At 54.0% G+C, this 14965-nt stretch overlaps 7 protein-coding genes across 7 annotated transcripts; 4 read left to right on the top strand and 3 right to left on the bottom strand.

Annotated features, from left to right (window-relative positions):
• Positions 1 to 257: 257 nt before the first annotated feature.
• On the top strand, positions 258 to 1251 carry ACRALDRAFT_1073400 (uncharacterized protein). The gene is made up of 3 exons (XM_071018096.1): positions 258 to 559; positions 636 to 750; positions 814 to 1251. The coding sequence occupies exons 1-3, from the start codon at positions 365 to 367 to the stop codon at positions 987 to 989; spliced, it is 486 nt and encodes a 161-aa protein (XP_070880000.1). The 5' UTR covers positions 258 to 364; the 3' UTR covers positions 990 to 1251.
• Positions 1252 to 2677: 1426 nt separating this feature from the next.
• Positions 2678 to 4041, top strand: ACRALDRAFT_1078525 (uncharacterized protein). The gene is made up of 5 exons (XM_071018785.1): positions 2678 to 2892; positions 2971 to 3075; positions 3184 to 3526; positions 3599 to 3853; positions 3908 to 4041. The coding sequence occupies exons 1-5, from the start codon at positions 2692 to 2694 to the stop codon at positions 3946 to 3948; spliced, it is 945 nt and encodes a 314-aa protein (XP_070879999.1). The 5' UTR covers positions 2678 to 2691; the 3' UTR covers positions 3949 to 4041.
• A 317-nt stretch (positions 4042 to 4358) lies between these two features.
• ACRALDRAFT_1053486 (uncharacterized protein) lies at positions 4359 to 5917 on the bottom strand (the record flags this gene model as incomplete). Its single annotated transcript, XM_071015779.1, has 2 exons — positions 4359 to 5827; positions 5884 to 5917. 2 exons carry the CDS (start codon positions 5915 to 5917, stop codon positions 4359 to 4361), a joined length of 1503 nt encoding a protein of 500 aa, XP_070879998.1.
• Positions 5918 to 6949: 1032 nt separating this feature from the next.
• ACRALDRAFT_205166 (uncharacterized protein) lies at positions 6950 to 8954 on the top strand (the record flags this gene model as incomplete). Its single annotated transcript, XM_071021621.1, has 9 exons — positions 6950 to 6973; positions 7016 to 7050; positions 7128 to 7376; positions 7424 to 7469; positions 7541 to 7556; positions 7646 to 8035; positions 8134 to 8741; positions 8779 to 8873; positions 8939 to 8954. The coding sequence occupies 9 exons, from the start codon at positions 6950 to 6952 to the stop codon at positions 8952 to 8954; spliced, it is 1479 nt and encodes a 492-aa protein (XP_070879997.1).
• Positions 8955 to 9294: 340 nt separating this feature from the next.
• Positions 9295 to 10421, bottom strand: ACRALDRAFT_1059305 (uncharacterized protein). The gene is made up of 4 exons (XM_071016010.1): positions 10182 to 10421; positions 10064 to 10101; positions 9931 to 9978; positions 9295 to 9842 (listed from the first exon to the last, which is right to left on the bottom strand). The coding sequence occupies exons 1-4, from the start codon at positions 10312 to 10314 to the stop codon at positions 9588 to 9590; spliced, it is 474 nt and encodes a 157-aa protein (XP_070879996.1). The 5' UTR covers positions 10315 to 10421; the 3' UTR covers positions 9295 to 9587.
• Positions 10422 to 10687: 266 nt separating this feature from the next.
• ACRALDRAFT_1038074 (uncharacterized protein) lies at positions 10688 to 13294 on the bottom strand. The gene is made up of 3 exons (XM_071015082.1): positions 12961 to 13294; positions 11429 to 12885; positions 10688 to 11365 (listed from the first exon to the last, which is right to left on the bottom strand). Exons 1-3 carry the CDS (start codon positions 13096 to 13098, stop codon positions 11182 to 11184), a joined length of 1779 nt encoding a protein of 592 aa, XP_070879995.1. The 5' UTR covers positions 13099 to 13294; the 3' UTR covers positions 10688 to 11181.
• Positions 13295 to 14243: 949 nt separating this feature from the next.
• On the top strand, positions 14244 to 14943 carry ACRALDRAFT_2024847 (uncharacterized protein; the record flags this gene model as incomplete). Its single annotated transcript, XM_071020264.1, has 2 exons — positions 14244 to 14265; positions 14327 to 14943. 2 exons carry the CDS (start codon positions 14244 to 14246, stop codon positions 14941 to 14943), a joined length of 639 nt encoding a protein of 212 aa, XP_070879994.1.
• Between the last annotated feature and the right edge of the window lie 22 nt (positions 14944 to 14965).

Below are 14965 nucleotides of genomic sequence, written 5' to 3'. Positions count from 1 at the left end.
GCAAGGTAGTGTTAAGGAGAGACGGTGCACCCAGGTCACTACTACTCGATTCAATGCGATGTGTGCTCTTGCGACGGGAAGACGACTACTTACATTTCCGTCACGCTTAAGCGTACCAACAGTGCGAGATGGTCTACGGTGGCCCATTAACACTAGTGCACCTTGGAAATGTCAACAACAAACCAATCAAAATGGTCGAGTGACAAGCTATAGCTCCCCGCCTTCCCAAACACCACACTACCAAGGTACATTGATCACGACATTACCAAAGCCTCGGAGACATATTTCCATAGCAGCCGACTCACCCCTCTCCGACCAGACCGACCGTACGAAACTCCCAGTCCGTCCCAACTCGACCCCAAAAATGTCTGCTCCCGGTCCCGAAACAGGAGCTCCCGCTGCCCCGGAGGCCCCGTGGCATGCCGCCTACCCGACGCCGAAAACCTCCGAGCCGGCGTCATTGACCCGCGAAGAGGTCCTGGGCCTTCTGAAGCGGCGGGGCCAGAATCTAACCAGCAATGACTTTGTTATCGTGGACGTTCGCCGCAACGATCACCAGGTGAGCAGCGAGAGCGCCCTAACTTCAGCGTCCCACTCAGCTTAGGTCGAGTCGTTGACACCACCCATCTCTACAGGGCGGCACGGTGCGCGGATCCATCAACCTACCGGCCCAGTCGCTCTACCCGTCGATTCCGACCCTCTATGCCCTTTTCAAGGCGGCTGGTGTCAAACAAGTCATCTTCTACTGCGGTATGTTCCACGTCTACAACGATGCGACTCTGAGCTGGCTGGCCGTTGGCTAAACTGCTGCAGGTTCGTCTGCCGGTCGTGGGACTCGCGCCGCTGGATGGCTGGCCGATTATCTGACCGAAAAGGGTGACAAGGACCTGCAGAGCCTGATACTGAAGGGAGGAATCAAAGGCTGGGCGGCTGCGGGGCCAGAGTTCACGGAATGGATGGACGAGTATGACAAGACGGTGTGGTCGTAGACTGTTCCCGATGACCTGGCGTCGGCGGCCGCTCGTTTCTCGTTTATCGCAGAACTCTTTCGAGGGGCTTTCAATAGTTTCGTTCGTATCAGGCAAGTCCGGGCCGGCGATGAAGTTGAGGTAATTGAATCTGGGAAACTGGTAGTTGTCTTGATTCAAACAACGTTCTCTGGAAATTTACCCGTTAGGAAAACGGCACAGGCTTTACGAAGATGTGATGACTAATCACAGAATGTACCCAAAAAGGAAACCTTTCAGCCGGTCATCGGAATATCACTCCTTTTGCTTTCCGGACAGTCGACAGTCATCCATCACCGCATTCTAACCCAAGAAAAAGCATTTTCACTCACCATGACATCTCCTGGAATGACACTCAAATGGTCTTTGAAAACCAAAGAACATAACACGATACGCGTCCGAGAGAACCAACGTCGCCATCGCGCCCGGAGAAAGGCGCATGTCGAAGACTTGGAGCGCCAGCTGGACGAGGCACGCGCGCAGCTTTCCCGCGCACTGGCCGCAAATGCCGAGCTGCAGTCCGAGTTGACGGAGCTTCGAACACGCTGCGCTGCTGGCCATCTTAATACCCAAGGGTGCACTTCAAAGATGCCTTCGGAACCGAATGGACATGGATACGAACGCGGGTCGTCCCCGACTGAGGTGGACATGCCCCGGCCAGGCGAACGTTGTTCGGCATCCTCCTTAGAGTCACCACCATCTGCATTAGCACCTCTATCAGAATCACCGCCAGCACCATCATCACCACAATCACCGAGTGGATCGTGTGACGAGAACACCTCACCTCGTCCAGAATCTCTTCCCTCATATGATCGTGCCACTGAGAGAGAGAGTCTCCCCTTGCCACTCACGGACGGGAATACGTCGACCAGTATCTTCTTCGAAGCTGCGTCCCGCTTCCCACAGCCGGCCCCAGGGGAATCAACCATCCCGTGCATCGTCGCCGACGCCATTATTGCCCATCAAAGCTGCAACCGGCTTGACTTGCGCGCCTTGAGCGACCGGCTGGGCCCAGGTTTCCGGTGCGCCACCATTCCCGAGGAAGGCTGTCGAGTTATAAGCACAAGCGTCTTCTCCGTCCTGGACACTATCAACCCTTTATAACGGCCGCTGAACACTATATGCATGCTCCTGTAGAAGGCTTCACTGGTGAGCCTGGGCTGGGCCTGGGTGTTCCATATGATAAAGTCATGAAGATATGAGTCCATGAAACTTGTGAGTCGAGCGGAAGCCGACAGGGACTCACTCCCGATGACGATGAATTCAAGACGGATGATATTATGATGCGCACCACTTATCTCTGCTTCTACGGACCGGGCGCTTATGCATTGAATCGGCATCTCTGCATCCCCTAGCCCGGTGACATATCGAAATATTTCCCCTTTTGGCAAAGTCACGACGTCACTGGATGCAGTCCCACCTAAATCAGGAACAATTCAATGGCATTCTGTATGATAAACAGCTTATACCTCTTGGGCTCTGTCTTTCTTTATGTGCAATGTCATGCCAAATACGCCCAACGCTATCCACGTGAGTAGTTCACACAGATCCAGATATATATATCCAACCTCGTCCTCCTCGAGTCCTTTTTTTCTGACCCAACACAAACTGCAAACACCACCGTCAATCATCTCAATTCACCTGGATCCCGTTTTTTGATACTTCCCCTCCAACCTATCACGCCATGGACACCCAGAACATCTACTCGGCCGTCTCGCAGCACTACGGCTCCCTGGCCACCGATGCCGCCCAGCTAAGCCGCGGCTACGGCACTTCGGTCGCGCAGTCCTTTGGATATTCCCAAGAGGAACTTGCAGACGTCCCGGCCGAGTCTAACCTGGGACTGAGCTGCGGGAACCCTCTGGCCATGACCAGCATACGAGAGGTATATGGCACTGTGACCTATCCCTTCGCTTGCAGGGTGTAATACCAATCGCAACAGACTAACTGGGAAATATCACAGGGTGAAGTAGTGGTTGACCTCGGATCAGGCGGAGGTTTCGATGTCTTCCTTGCCGCCAAGAAAGTCGGTCCTACCGGTCGGGCCATTGGCGTAGACATGAACAAGGCATGTTAGAGACTCAGAAGCCCCTCTTTCTATTTCTACCTGCGCAGCTGCTTTACCTAGCCCTCTCATCACCTTGACCGAATATTCTAACATGCACCCCGAATAAAGGACATGCTCGCGCTGGCAGAAAAGAACAAAGCCAGTTCCGGTGCTCAAAATGTCGAGTTCGTCGAAGGACAGATTACCAAAATTCCGCTTCCCTCCGGCATCGCCGACGTAGTCCTGTCCAACTGCGTCGTAAACCTCGTCCCGGAGGATGAGAAACAGCTCGTCTTCAACGAGGTGTTCCGCCTGCTCAAGCCTGGCGGCCGCCTTGCCATCTCGGACATCCTGGCGAAGAAACCACTGTCGGACAAGTTGCGACAATGCGTCTCCGCCTATGTTGGGTGCATCGCTGGCGCCAGCTTGGTCGAGCAGTACAAGACGTACCTGCGAGAAGCCGGGTTTGCCGGTAGGTTTCCCGGGGTGGTGTGTGGTTATGCCGGGTGCCACGGTAACTAACGGAACAACCCAACATATGCAGATGTGCTGATCCAGGACGCCAACGCCGATTTGAATGTATACATGGATACCCTTCCCGACGGCACCAAGAAGGTCAACAAAGGCGGCGACAGCTGCTCCAAAGATTCACCTTCGGAGACACTGGGAGGCTGCTGCGGTCCAAAAAGCACAGGCACGCCTGGAGATTCCGAGACGGCTTCTGAAAACACTGCTGTCCAGCCTAATCTTGCCAAGATGGCCTCTGATATTGGTGATGTTGATTTGAATGAGTGGATTGGTGTGTGCCCTCCCCGTACGGTAGATTGAATCCGGCTAATTGTCATGCTATTAGGATCATACAAGATCTTTGCCGTCAAGTCCCCGGAGAATTAATCGATATCAATCGAGTCAGAGAGTATCCTATGGTGGAACATTGCGTTGTAGTCAAGCTTGTAGATGATCCAGACCATGGCGGATTCATGCAGGAGTCCCAGAGGGAGAAAATCTAAAGACTTTTGATAAGCATCTCATCACGTTGCGTGAGTTCAAAGTTGCACAAATAGCACTTGAAGGCTTGAGCCCGAAGCCGGCACACACGGGGTCGACGCTCCACTCTTCGGCCCGGATCCGGTCGTCTAGCGGCTCTAGCCCCACCGACCCCGGCCCCTCCGGCCTTCGTCGATGCGGGGACATGGCTAGGTGGCATATGTAGTGTACAGGCAAGATGGAAACATCCGTGTCATCAAACCCCGACAGCGACAACGTTCAGAATAAGCTCATGGAAAGTTCGCCCGCCCGTCGGCTCACCTCAGGCTCTCAAAGTCGGCTCGAATGGACGCACAAAGCCGGTCCACGAATGACTCCTCCTCATCTTCCGCTACTCCCAAGGCGCCAGTACGCCACGTCAATGTGCATACCAAGCTTCCACCCTTAAGACTGACGGCACTGACCGTGATGGGAGGACCCGCCACCTGCCCCGGTTGTGCGAAAACCACCTTTGCCATCCGGGGCCGGCCTGGATGGTCATCGTCACCCCCAATTATCGCCGCCTCATCAAAGACCCCGACATTACTAACCTCGAATGACGAGTCTCGCACCTCCCCGATCTTTCCTAGGGTCCATTTCCTGATGCTAGGAAGGTACCTCAGGAGCCCGATGGGCTGGTCTTGGAGTGTAACGGCGCACGTAGCAAACTCCCGCGTCGCTGAGGCTGCCGCAGACCATTCTCGCTCGGATAAGACGCCATTTCCCCCGTCGTTGTCGCTGTCCTTACCCCCGGGGTCGCATGGCTCTCGGTCGTGGCGCACATAACTTGCGGAAACAAACTGGCCCGTCTGGTCCACCGGTAAACCGATGGCTCTGCGCATGTTGACGGGTGTCTGTGACACAAAGTTGGTGACGCCTTTATCGGGGATGCCTCGACTCAGTGCCCTGGCCACGAGCTGGCCGAGCACAGCGCTAAGTTTGGCGTCATGTTCCCTCGAAACGCGAAGAGCCTCCTCCAACACGGCGGCTTCAATCTCGAATAACGCTATCCTTGTATGACTCCTGTCGGAATCAAAGTGGATGCGCGAGGCGGTCCACGTCCCGGCATCGACGGCTGCGGCGCCAGACCGCAGTCCGAGCCGTTCCACGAGAAAGCGTGGGAAGACGAGAGATAATAGCGGCGATAGCAGGAACGACCAGGAGATGGGGAGCGTCTCGGGAGTGTCGAATGGTATTGGGAACGGCTTTTGGAGCGTCTCGACCACACTGGCCAACGGCTTGTCGCTGGAAGTGGTAGCTTTGAGGGCACGTAAAAACGTCCGATGGAATAATAGCCCGGTTGTTCCATCTCCGATGGTGTGGGAATAGCAGAAGGCGATGAAGCATCGGGAGGATGAGGACGGCACTGGGGTGACCACTATCCTCCAAGGTGGGATGCCTCTGGGGAAAGGACGGTCCAAGTTGGCCGCCAGCGTCCATCGTATCGCTTCCAAGTCGTCATATTCACGCCCCTTGGCAGTGACTGAGCCGTGGCCCGTCTCGATGAAAACGTGCTCCTCCAGGTTGATCCGGGGCACGCGCTGATAAAAGGCCTTGTCTGTGTGCATGTCGCCGACAGTAACACAGAGGAAAGAGTGCTCCTCAATGCAAAGCCTCAGGGGGTTGAAGAAGGAGTTTGGCGATAGAATATCACTTTGGCCTTCAAAGTCGTAGACGGCTCCGATGATGACGGCATGGTAGAACCCGACATCTTCACGACTTATGGTGCGCCGTTCATTTGGGCCTGCTGAGAGTCAGACAGATGGACCAAAGAAGCTGAGATGGCAGAACGGAGTCGCTCACTGGCGTATCTCAGAAATTCTTCTGTTGGACTCATGATGAGAGTTGAGCGACCAGTAATCGTCGCAGGCGGTAGTGAGCTGGAGCCGGGACTCGAGGGAGAGGGTCGTGAAAACGAGATGATGTCTGTTTGCGTAGGGGAATTGAGACGCGCTGTTTGGCCTTACACCATTGATCGCGACAGACGGTATCGTCGATGTGTCGTGAAGAATAGGGATGAGAGTGAGCTATAGCCACTGTAGTTTTCTAAGAAAATTCCAGTAAGACCCTGCCCTTGCTTAGAAATCCTCTTGGCAGTGGATCTTTAGTCCCATCCACCCCTATTTCCCCTGAATGTCCATACTATAATGTAGACATTCTGCTGCAACAATCAGTGATCACAGATACATTTTCACGAACAGTATCTCTGATTTAACGAGCTGAACAATTTCTTATTCTGTCGTTTATTCTTGCCTAATCATGTCCGTTGGAATATTCGGCACCTTGCTCTACACGTCCTGTCATCCCCTCCCAAGGCAAATGGAACTATTCGAAACTATCCAATGATCCAGGGTTATGAAAATAATGATATTTCATGTAATCGTCAATGTTTCTAGCTAGTGGCCCGGGGGTAATCACAAGAAGGACTCTGCTTGCTTCCTCGGCCGTTCTGTTACTATCTAACCTGTCTCGGGAACGCATTGGAAGTCAGATAGTCTTAGACTTATGGTTAGTTAGGGTTTATTCACTCTTAGCCACCTGAGATTCACTGCGTAATGAACTCATACACGATTGTTAAAGCAACTCGGAAGACTCGAATATCAACTCCAAAGATGTATACCCTTGCGAAGCATATTACTGACATAATTAACACCAGCCGCCGCGAATAAAAGAGACAATAGCATAATAGTGAAATATATAAGTACCTAGGTAGGATAGAGCTTTACAGCTCGTACTCCTTTGGTACTGCGGAAGTTGGCGAGAACAACGGTTGAGTTAGAGTATGTGTGCTCCTATTCGGATATTTTCAGGGGGAATGAATATGCTGAACGCCGATACAGATATCATTATAACAGATTCCGAATATCACATGGCTTGGACTGATTCCCTTGCGGTCGTGCCTTCTTACTTTTCTCGCAGGTAAGCACCTGACGAGTGGCAACCGGGCAAGCCACACGAGGGTAATCAAGAGTCAACGTCGCCCCGAGACGGAAGGCTAGAGTCGTCCCATGGACCCCTTTATTGCTACTGCGTGACGCATCACGGAGAACTTCACTTTCGACCGTTCCACGCCGCACGCGGCTCGTCACCATCACTACGCAGATCACCACGCAATATCACCACCCAATATCGCAATGGCAGGCTGGTCACAACTACCCGCGGAGCTCCGTATCATGGTCCTTGATGCCCTCGGCGACCAGAGCTGCACTGTTCGATCTAAACGTCATCGCCTACCGATTTACGCATCCGTCTGCAGGGAATGGCAGCTTGCATTCGAGCCTCGAACCTTTCGGCGAGTAATGCTCGACCAATACCGCCTTCAAGACTTTGAAAACTTTGTCAGCAGAAACGAACGTCGGCGCACTTATGTTCGAGAGCTAGCCGTGCGCGTGAACCTCGCGAGAGATATCGCGTGTGTATATTATAGTGGATGGACTATGGACAATCATGATGACCCAAGGGACAGGTAATACACAGTCACCCCTTTTTCTTGTTCTTTTTTTTTTTTTTTGTTTCCCTTTTGCGTCTATTTCTCCTCTCCCTGGCCTTTTACTCGCTAACCCAGAGCGCATCAGAAACGACGACATCTTCTTCAACGCACTCACAAGACTCTTGGGCATCCTATCGACATGGACAAGACACGACGAAGCCGGAGTTACGCTGGATCTGGGAGCATGTTCTCCACACCAGGGCGAAGTCGTCTTCGAGAGGTTCGGGTTTCGTCTTCGCCATTGGCCATGGCGTACGGACTTGGCCAGGGGGGGTCAACGCCGAAGACAGATAGACTTTCCCAAAGTCGAGGTCATCACAAACTTGCGCATTCGTCAAAACTCCGAGATACTTTCGCCTGACATTCTCTCGAGTCTGATGGGACAAAGTCTACCCAACCTCCGCTGGTTTCGTCATGAGAAGGAGATGCATGAAGACCCACCCCCTGAGATGGTCTTTGAATCTGGTAGGTTCCATGTATTTTGAACAAACCTCATGCTGTGTTGCCCTGCGCTCTGCCTCTTGCTGTCTACTTCCATAGCTTCATGCTGACTAGATACACAGAGTACGTGGCACTTCTCAAAAACCACCTACCAAGAACATTGCGCCATCTATCCATCTTCGAGGACTCGGCCGACTCGGCCCGCAGGCGCACCGTGCCGACCAGTACGAGACTAGGCGCAGCATTCGGCAGGCTCCCGTTAACCTGCCCCATCCAGACACTCTGCGTCTCGTTCATCATCGATGCTTTCGACTTTTTCTACCCGCTGGCGAAGCTGCAAATCACGCGCACCTGCCGGGACCTCGAGTACCTGGCCCTGACGTCCCCCCTACTCAGCCCGCATAAGGACCAGGACGGCGTGAGGGACTTGCTCACGGCCGCGGGAATGGCAGTGCTTCGACGCATGCCCGACCTCAGATTCATGGAACTCTGGAACGGCGCCAGAGGATATAGCTGCGTTTTCCGCTACCAGTCACACTGGCGGCGAACCGAAATCAGCCTGATCATTTCATGGGACGTGGATCTGCGCACTGTTTGGGCCACGTGGGATCGGCTGGTCGAGGAAACGCGGCCGCAGCAGCCTCTCCATGTCACAGTAACACGGGTGCCGCGGGAGAATGTCTTGGGATGGGAGGATGTTCTGGACGGTTTAGAGCTCGTGGAGGACATTGTGGGTCCGTTTGCACCTGGTCTATATTCGTACTGAGGAAGCGGGACTTGTTCGAATCGTATCCATACACGTAGAGAATTATGCCGCGGAGGACGAGGACGATACATGCATGGAAAGCACCGCGTCGGAAGGGTAAATGCAATGATACCGAGTAGCCGACTCATGGGGCCTCGCCGGCATCGTGGCACTCTCTGTAGCATTGCGTGGCGGTAAACAGTCATTATCTTAATGGCCTACAAGTTGGTTATTATATCAGAATTACGGGCCACTTCTGCTAATCATCAAGGGCCCCTTATACGAAACTAAAGGGTGATTCGAGTTCTGTTCTACAGAGTGGTGTAGCATGTTCCCCTTTTGACGGGGATATATCCCTGATATGCAAGTCGGATTCTACCCATACTGGAGGCATAAGACGTGGGATGGTAGGACATTTCTTAGAGAACCATATTTAAAGTATGAGTGCTCAACCATATCTCGACAGGTTCTCCTGACAAGGCTCGGACTAGAGTCAAGAGACTCCAATTCAGGGGTATCTCGTATCTGGGTCCTGACTCCCGAGTCCTCAGGGTTGAGATCCACCCCTTTTACGCACTTGAACGACCAATGCACACGGGGTAAAATAACGAGGTGCAGAAAAGCACGACACAGAGAGGGTCCGAACAACTTGCATGGTTCCAAAGTCTGGGACCTTGCGTTATCCTGGTCCGTCATCGCCGGGAGTTTAAGACCGACTTTACAAGCACAAAGCAACAGGATCAGTAACGTCGAGGACACCACTCAAGGCCACATGCAATTAAATTCTCTCGGGATTACCATAGCCCCAAGTCAACTTATTCGCGCAAGCTGCTACTTCCGCGACACATATTCCATACCGCCCTGTCTGCCGGTATTCGCACCGCTCCTGCTATGCTCCGTCCGCGCCGCCTGCGCCTCCGCATCGAGTTCCTGCTTCCACTCCGACTTGGAGGTGCCCTGCTCCATCTTCTTGCCCGGGACGCTATCCGTCTTGTGCTTCTTCTTCTCGAGCAGCTCGGCCTCTTCTCGCGCGATGCTGGCGTCGATCTTGGCGCCCTTGGACGGCTCGTTGCCATGCATCCTGGCCTGTCCGTTGTATCAGTTAGCCCTCTTGAGCCGATGAGTTGGATGCGGCTGTGCAAAGCCTGGCAAAAGGGAGGTAGAAATGACGTACGGCATAGCCTGGTTCATGTTTGTATCGTTCGTCGATTTGCCTCTGGATCTAGAGTGGCGGTAGTGGTATTAGTAGGGTCTGAACGGCCTTCGTCTTGCCGAGTAGAAGGGGAAGACGTGGGGAAGAAACGCACGTCTCTTTCACGCAGCTCATCCACAATCTTGTTGTGGTCTTTTGTATCCATGTTAGCTTCAAGGCTTGATGTTTGCAGTTCAGTTGGAGTGAGGGGGATTCTCAGGTGAAAAGCGTACTCTGTGCCATGGTATTGACTCCATGTTCCCTACCCTCCCTTTGTACCTCGGAGATGCTGTAGTTCTGCTGGTCCCCCGTCTCATAAGTCGACCGGAGACCGACGTTCGACTGGCTGCTGCCCGAGTGGCTCATATCCGATGCTGTGTCTCTGGTGAATGCAAATAGAAAGGGGTGTATCGAATACGTCCAGAAGTAGAAGCAATTGATCAAGGAGATGTCTTTGACAGTGTTGTGTAGCTGGCTTCCCCAATGTCGACCATCTGGTTACATGTCATGTCTTATAAGGAAGTGATGGTGGATTTGCAGCTTCATCTGATGGCTCCATCTTAACGTCATCGACTATAAAGTAGCAACACTCGTCTACACCAGTACATCCATACGAAGTAAGGACTTGGCTGACGCCAAATGAATATGAAGTAGTGCAAGTTGGAATTGAGTCAGGTTGACACGTAGGACGTGTGGATAATGATTGTGCAGATATGACGCTGGATGCGAGCCGCCGTGGAGGTTTAACGTCATGCTTAGTTATCCATTGCCGCTTCACCCCAATAATCCGTGTATTTGTGTTCCTTGGAGATCTAAATCACATCAATTGCATTCTCGATACCGGCTGTGGCCCGAGAATCAATACCGTAGACTGTAGTGCCTCTCTGCGATCATCCGGACCCTCAACGCCCTTCCCAAGCTCAAAGCGCTGTTACACTTGCAGTATGAATTAATATTGCAAACAAACCCATGGTTACCTTTCCCATATGTCGTATGTCGCGTGCCTTTGTTCATTGTCCTGTCTTTCTAGTTGACTTCTATTACCCAGTTTCGAGGGACGACAGCACCCCGTCATGGGCTTCCCGCCAACGCCTGGCTGCGCACGAAATCAAAACCCAACTGTGAAGCAAAACGATTCAACGCTCTCATCATTGCCAAGACAAAGGTCGATTGCAGATTCATCGCACTCCCTTCTAGGACCAGCTCCTTCCTGAAAATCCACTTCCCAAACATCTATCGCTTCGGTCGCAGGTCGTGAACGTAGAAATCGAGCTTGTCGGAGTGGTAGACATGACCGTGGGGTTGGCCCGCCCCCGTGTAAATATTGTCAATGTCATGCGTGTGGAACGTCTCCGTCTTCGTGCACTGGAGAATGTGAGGCAATCCAGGTGGGTTGGTGAGGCGGAAGATGCCATATCTGATCGCACCGAATTAGCAATGCGTACTACCGCGCGAAAGAATGGAAGCAGAGGGGTCATACGAAGGCTCATGCCGCGGGGCGCACACAATGGCAATGCTTTCGGGCATCATGACCTGGTAGCCAGCCTGGGTGTGCAGGTCCCGCGAACTCATGAAACAGGTCTGGGTCGGGTGGGTGTGGATCCAGCCGAGCATCAGAAGATCCTCGTTGATGCAGTATTCCAGCATGCCCGACTCGTTCTCCGTCTCGCACGTGTCGGGGGTGCACTTTTGCTCCGGAATGAGGAGGCAGCTGACGAAAAGCGCGTTGTTGATGGGCCTACCACAGAGCATGCCGCACATTTCCAGCCCCTTCCGGGTGTTTTCGGAGGCAATCTTGAGGAACTCCTCCTTGAGACGGGTGGGGATAAAGACGGGCCGGATGGGATCGCCGTTCTCCAGATAGGCTGCCGGGCGGAACGCAATGCGTTCCTTCTTGGGCGGCTCGATAGCTTGCTCCTTGGGAGGCCGGCGTGGCCCTCTTGTCGGAGAAGGCAGTCGCTTGTAGGTGGGCTCGGCAGCCACCTTTCGAGGCCGTTCGGGAGGTCCAGAGTCGGGTCTTCGGGCGGACGCAACGGCTTCCTTTGGTGGTCGTAGCGGCGGCGGCATCGGAGCCGGGCGCGGGTCAAGATGAGCCCTCTCCTCCGTCTCAACAGGTTTCGGTTGGGAGATGGAAGGATAATGATACGGCCGGTTGGCAAGCCTTGGCGGTGGCAAGGAAGGGGTTCGTGTTCGTGTCAATCCCCTGGTCGGGCTTTGGTGGCTCGGAGCCGTAGTCGAGCTCGGGCTCATGGTATGGCGGAAAGCATCCTCGACTCGCGGGGTATCCTCTTCCCCGTCCATGGCGTTATAATCCAGCCAGCGCCGCGTCGCCTCCATCTGCTTCCGCAACTCTTCATCCTCGTCTATGTCGTGTATTGGTTCTTCGGGGGAGTTGGGCTCGAGTTTCGTCTCGGGTTGGCGTTCGGACTCGGGCGGGGCCGTATAGCCCTGTGCGTTCCATTCGTCCCATGCACCTCCCTTCCGTCGTTCCATCTCCAGCTCCTTCGTGACGCCTGCCTGGTATGTCCCCCTCTTCCGCGCATCTCGAAGCTGATAGTCTCGTTGCGCAAGGCCGATGGCAAGGTCCTGGTTATCCCCCACATCCAGCACCTTGGCCTTGCCGCTTAGGGTGGGGTCGCGGGCAGAGAAGCTCTCGTAACTCTGGGCTCTCGAGTGGGAACGCTCGGCCTCTATCCTCTTCTGGGATGCCGCCATCGACCTCCATTCTTCGTACTCTCGGTCGATGAGAGGCTTCAGCTGTTCGAGCCGCTTGAAGACTTCCTTGTTCTGTCGGTCTCGGAGAGGCTTGGCGATGATTTTGTTGATGGGGGATTTCGCTTCGGGGTGCGTGTTGAGGTGCTTGAGGACTAGAATCGAGTGACGCCAGAGCATGAGGTAGGCCTTTCGATAGTCGCCTTCCTCCATGGCGAACCCTGCCTGGGGTGTTGGTTAGCAGACTGAGGAGTCAACTTTACTTCCCATCGCATCACGAGAGAGGAAAAGGTGACGCACTTCTTGGTAGAGAGTATCGGCGGAGCGAGCCCAGTACTTAAAGGGAATCGTATGCTGAAACTGAAAGTCCTCTGCCATGGCAGAGAGCTCCTGCGAGCTCGTAGGCCGGCTCGGCTTTGGTATTGATGTGCCGTTCATCGTGATGGCCAAACGGAGGGGGTTCCAGTCGGCAGAGTTTCGAAGACGGGTTGATGGTGAAAACGAAAGTCGGACTTGATAGTCGGATAAACAAGTTGGTCATTCAGCCATGATTCGGTCTATTCTTCTCACATGCGACGTTGTTGTAGACAAGGGTTGTTGATCCGCACAGGGACGGAGGATTGATGGATTGCTTCGCAGCCTTGGACAACGCGTCAGGGCAGGGAAAGTACCGCCCTTGCTGCCTTGAGTGGGTGGGTGGGGTAGTCTAACGACGGGACCGGCAGATCTGAGCCCCGCGTTGCATCGCAGCATCGGACGGAGAAAGTCACATGACAAATCATGTGACTAAGCTGATCTAAGATTGTTCTAAATGGGAAACTAAAATGAAGAAAGACTGCCGGAATAATCTCCCGCGATCCCGCTCGTTCCGGTTTTTTCCGACGTACAACCACTTCCGATGGTTCATCGCAACGTCTGCCCATGCCGCAATATGTGACAATATTATCAGGATGCACCATCATAATCTCCTTTTCGTTCCGTTCTTGTCTACCTGCAACGTCGTTTTCCCAACATCTGATTACAACGTATACATGTAGCATCGCCGTACGTTGTATTGTCGCCGACATTGTCTTACATGGTAGACATGGGTTCTCTTGTTAGTCGGGAATGGTCGGGCCTGTCCCTCGATGGGCCCAATGCTTCGGACATTTACATCGCCAAGAACGTTTGAAATGTTCGAAACGCCCTGACCATGACTCGTTCCGTCCAAACCACCGGCCGGCAGCCCAGTGGCGGTGGGAACAAGGGTGAATTGATGCCCAATGTTGCCCCGTGTACGGGCTATGGCCTGACCGCCCGGGAGGACCAACCTTGTCCGAGATTAATCTCCTGATGAGGCTGCAAGGCTGCCACATAACAGTCCGAGCTCTCGAGATCAAGCAATTACCTATTTAGTCTCATTGGTCCCCGAGTAGGTATAATACACGGTATCTCCTGTCGTGATCCAGATCCATACTCATCTCCGAGCATCAAGTTTCCATCATCAAGTGCCTTGAAAACTTTATACCAGTCTCATCAATACAAATCGACTTGTATTGATCCCATAGATTCAAACCTACCAGTCTACACCACCTTCATTCGACATGCTGTCTCAAAGGGGCAAAGGTATGCCATCTCACCACCATTAGCCACTTCCCCCCACCGCCGTAGCTAACGTCATCATCAGCGGCCATCGATGGCGCCATGCCTTTGTTCTCCGTGACCCTGGGCCACGCAGCCATCCCAAACACCCACTCCATCTGGGAGTCGGCCGTCCAATGCTTCGAGCAGATCCTCGAGGCCTACGACGCCCGTGCCGTCCTCTCCGGCCAAGACAACCTCCGGAGCATCCTACAAGCGACATTCGACGAGGAGGTGCGCGGGCTCCTGGACGCGGACGCACAGGAGGCCATGGGGCTACTAGACGACGCCCTCGACGACGCCACCAAGGCCCGCGTGCTCGCGCAGGTCGTCGCCGGCACCGTGGCCGTGCTGGAGCGGACCACCGACTTTGGGCGGCCGGCCGACGCAGAGCGATTCCGCGCGGAGGTCCGGCGTTTCGCCGAGAGCGGGCACCGGGGAAGGCTCGTCGAGACGATTGAAGGGAGCAGAGTGTTTGGACGGTGCTACGCGTCGCAGCAGATCAGGGACGTCATTGTCAGGGCCGCGGATGATCGCCACGATAGCGAGGGGTCCGCGGGCTGGTTGGAAGAGGAGGGCGAATCGGCCATCGGGTGGGCGACCGAGCTTCCCTCGAGGAACATGGGGTTGCCATGGGGTTTCACGATCCTGGCATTGAACTGATGGCGGCGCCGTGCGGTGGGAT

This window comes from Sodiomyces alcalophilus (genome assembly GCF_042370955.1).
Source record: "Sodiomyces alcalophilus JCM 7366 unplaced genomic scaffold ACRALscaffold_1, whole genome shotgun sequence".
Classification (NCBI taxonomy): Eukaryota; Fungi; Ascomycota; class Sordariomycetes; order Glomerellales; family Plectosphaerellaceae; genus Sodiomyces; species Sodiomyces alcalophilus.
The sequence above is the reverse complement of the archived record's forward strand: the minus strand, read 5'-3'. Positions and strand labels throughout refer to the sequence as shown.

Excerpts from the sequence above, each read along its gene's own strand:
- ACRALDRAFT_1059305 (XM_071016010.1), bottom strand. The coding sequence starts at position 10,314 with ATGAGCCACTCGGGCAGCAGCCAGTCGAACGTCGGTCTCCGGTCGACT. Across the intron at positions 10,102-10,181 it reads AGTCAATACCATGGCACAGA|ACCACAACAAGATTGTGGAT; the intron begins GTACGCTTTTCA and ends TGGATACAAAAG. Across the intron at positions 9,979-10,063 it reads ATGAGCTGCGTGAAAGAGAC|ATCCAGAGGCAAATCGACGA; the intron begins GTGCGTTTCTTC and ends CCGCCACTCTAG.
- ACRALDRAFT_1038074 (XM_071015082.1), bottom strand. The coding sequence starts at position 13,098 with ATGAACGGCACATCAATACCAAAGCCGAGCCGGCCTACGAGCTCGCAG. Across the intron at positions 12,886-12,960 it reads CCGATACTCTCTACCAAGAA|GCAGGGTTCGCCATGGAGGA; the intron begins GTGCGTCACCTT and ends CCAACACCCCAG. Across the intron at positions 11,366-11,428 it reads GCCCCGCGGCATGAGCCTTC|ATATGGCATCTTCCGCCTCA; the intron begins GTATGACCCCTC and ends CGGTGCGATCAG.
- ACRALDRAFT_1073400 (XM_071018096.1), top strand. The coding sequence starts at position 365 with ATGTCTGCTCCCGGTCCCGAAACAGGAGCTCCCGCTGCCCCGGAGGCC. Across the intron at positions 560-635 it reads TTCGCCGCAACGATCACCAG|GGCGGCACGGTGCGCGGATC; the intron begins GTGAGCAGCGAG and ends CCATCTCTACAG. Across the intron at positions 751-813 it reads ACAAGTCATCTTCTACTGCG|GTTCGTCTGCCGGTCGTGGG; the intron begins GTATGTTCCACG and ends AAACTGCTGCAG.
- ACRALDRAFT_1078525 (XM_071018785.1), top strand. The coding sequence starts at position 2,692 with ATGGACACCCAGAACATCTACTCGGCCGTCTCGCAGCACTACGGCTCC. Across the intron at positions 2,893-2,970 it reads CCATGACCAGCATACGAGAG|GGTGAAGTAGTGGTTGACCT; the intron begins GTATATGGCACT and ends GAAATATCACAG. Across the intron at positions 3,527-3,598 it reads GCGAGAAGCCGGGTTTGCCG|ATGTGCTGATCCAGGACGCC; the intron begins GTAGGTTTCCCG and ends CAACATATGCAG.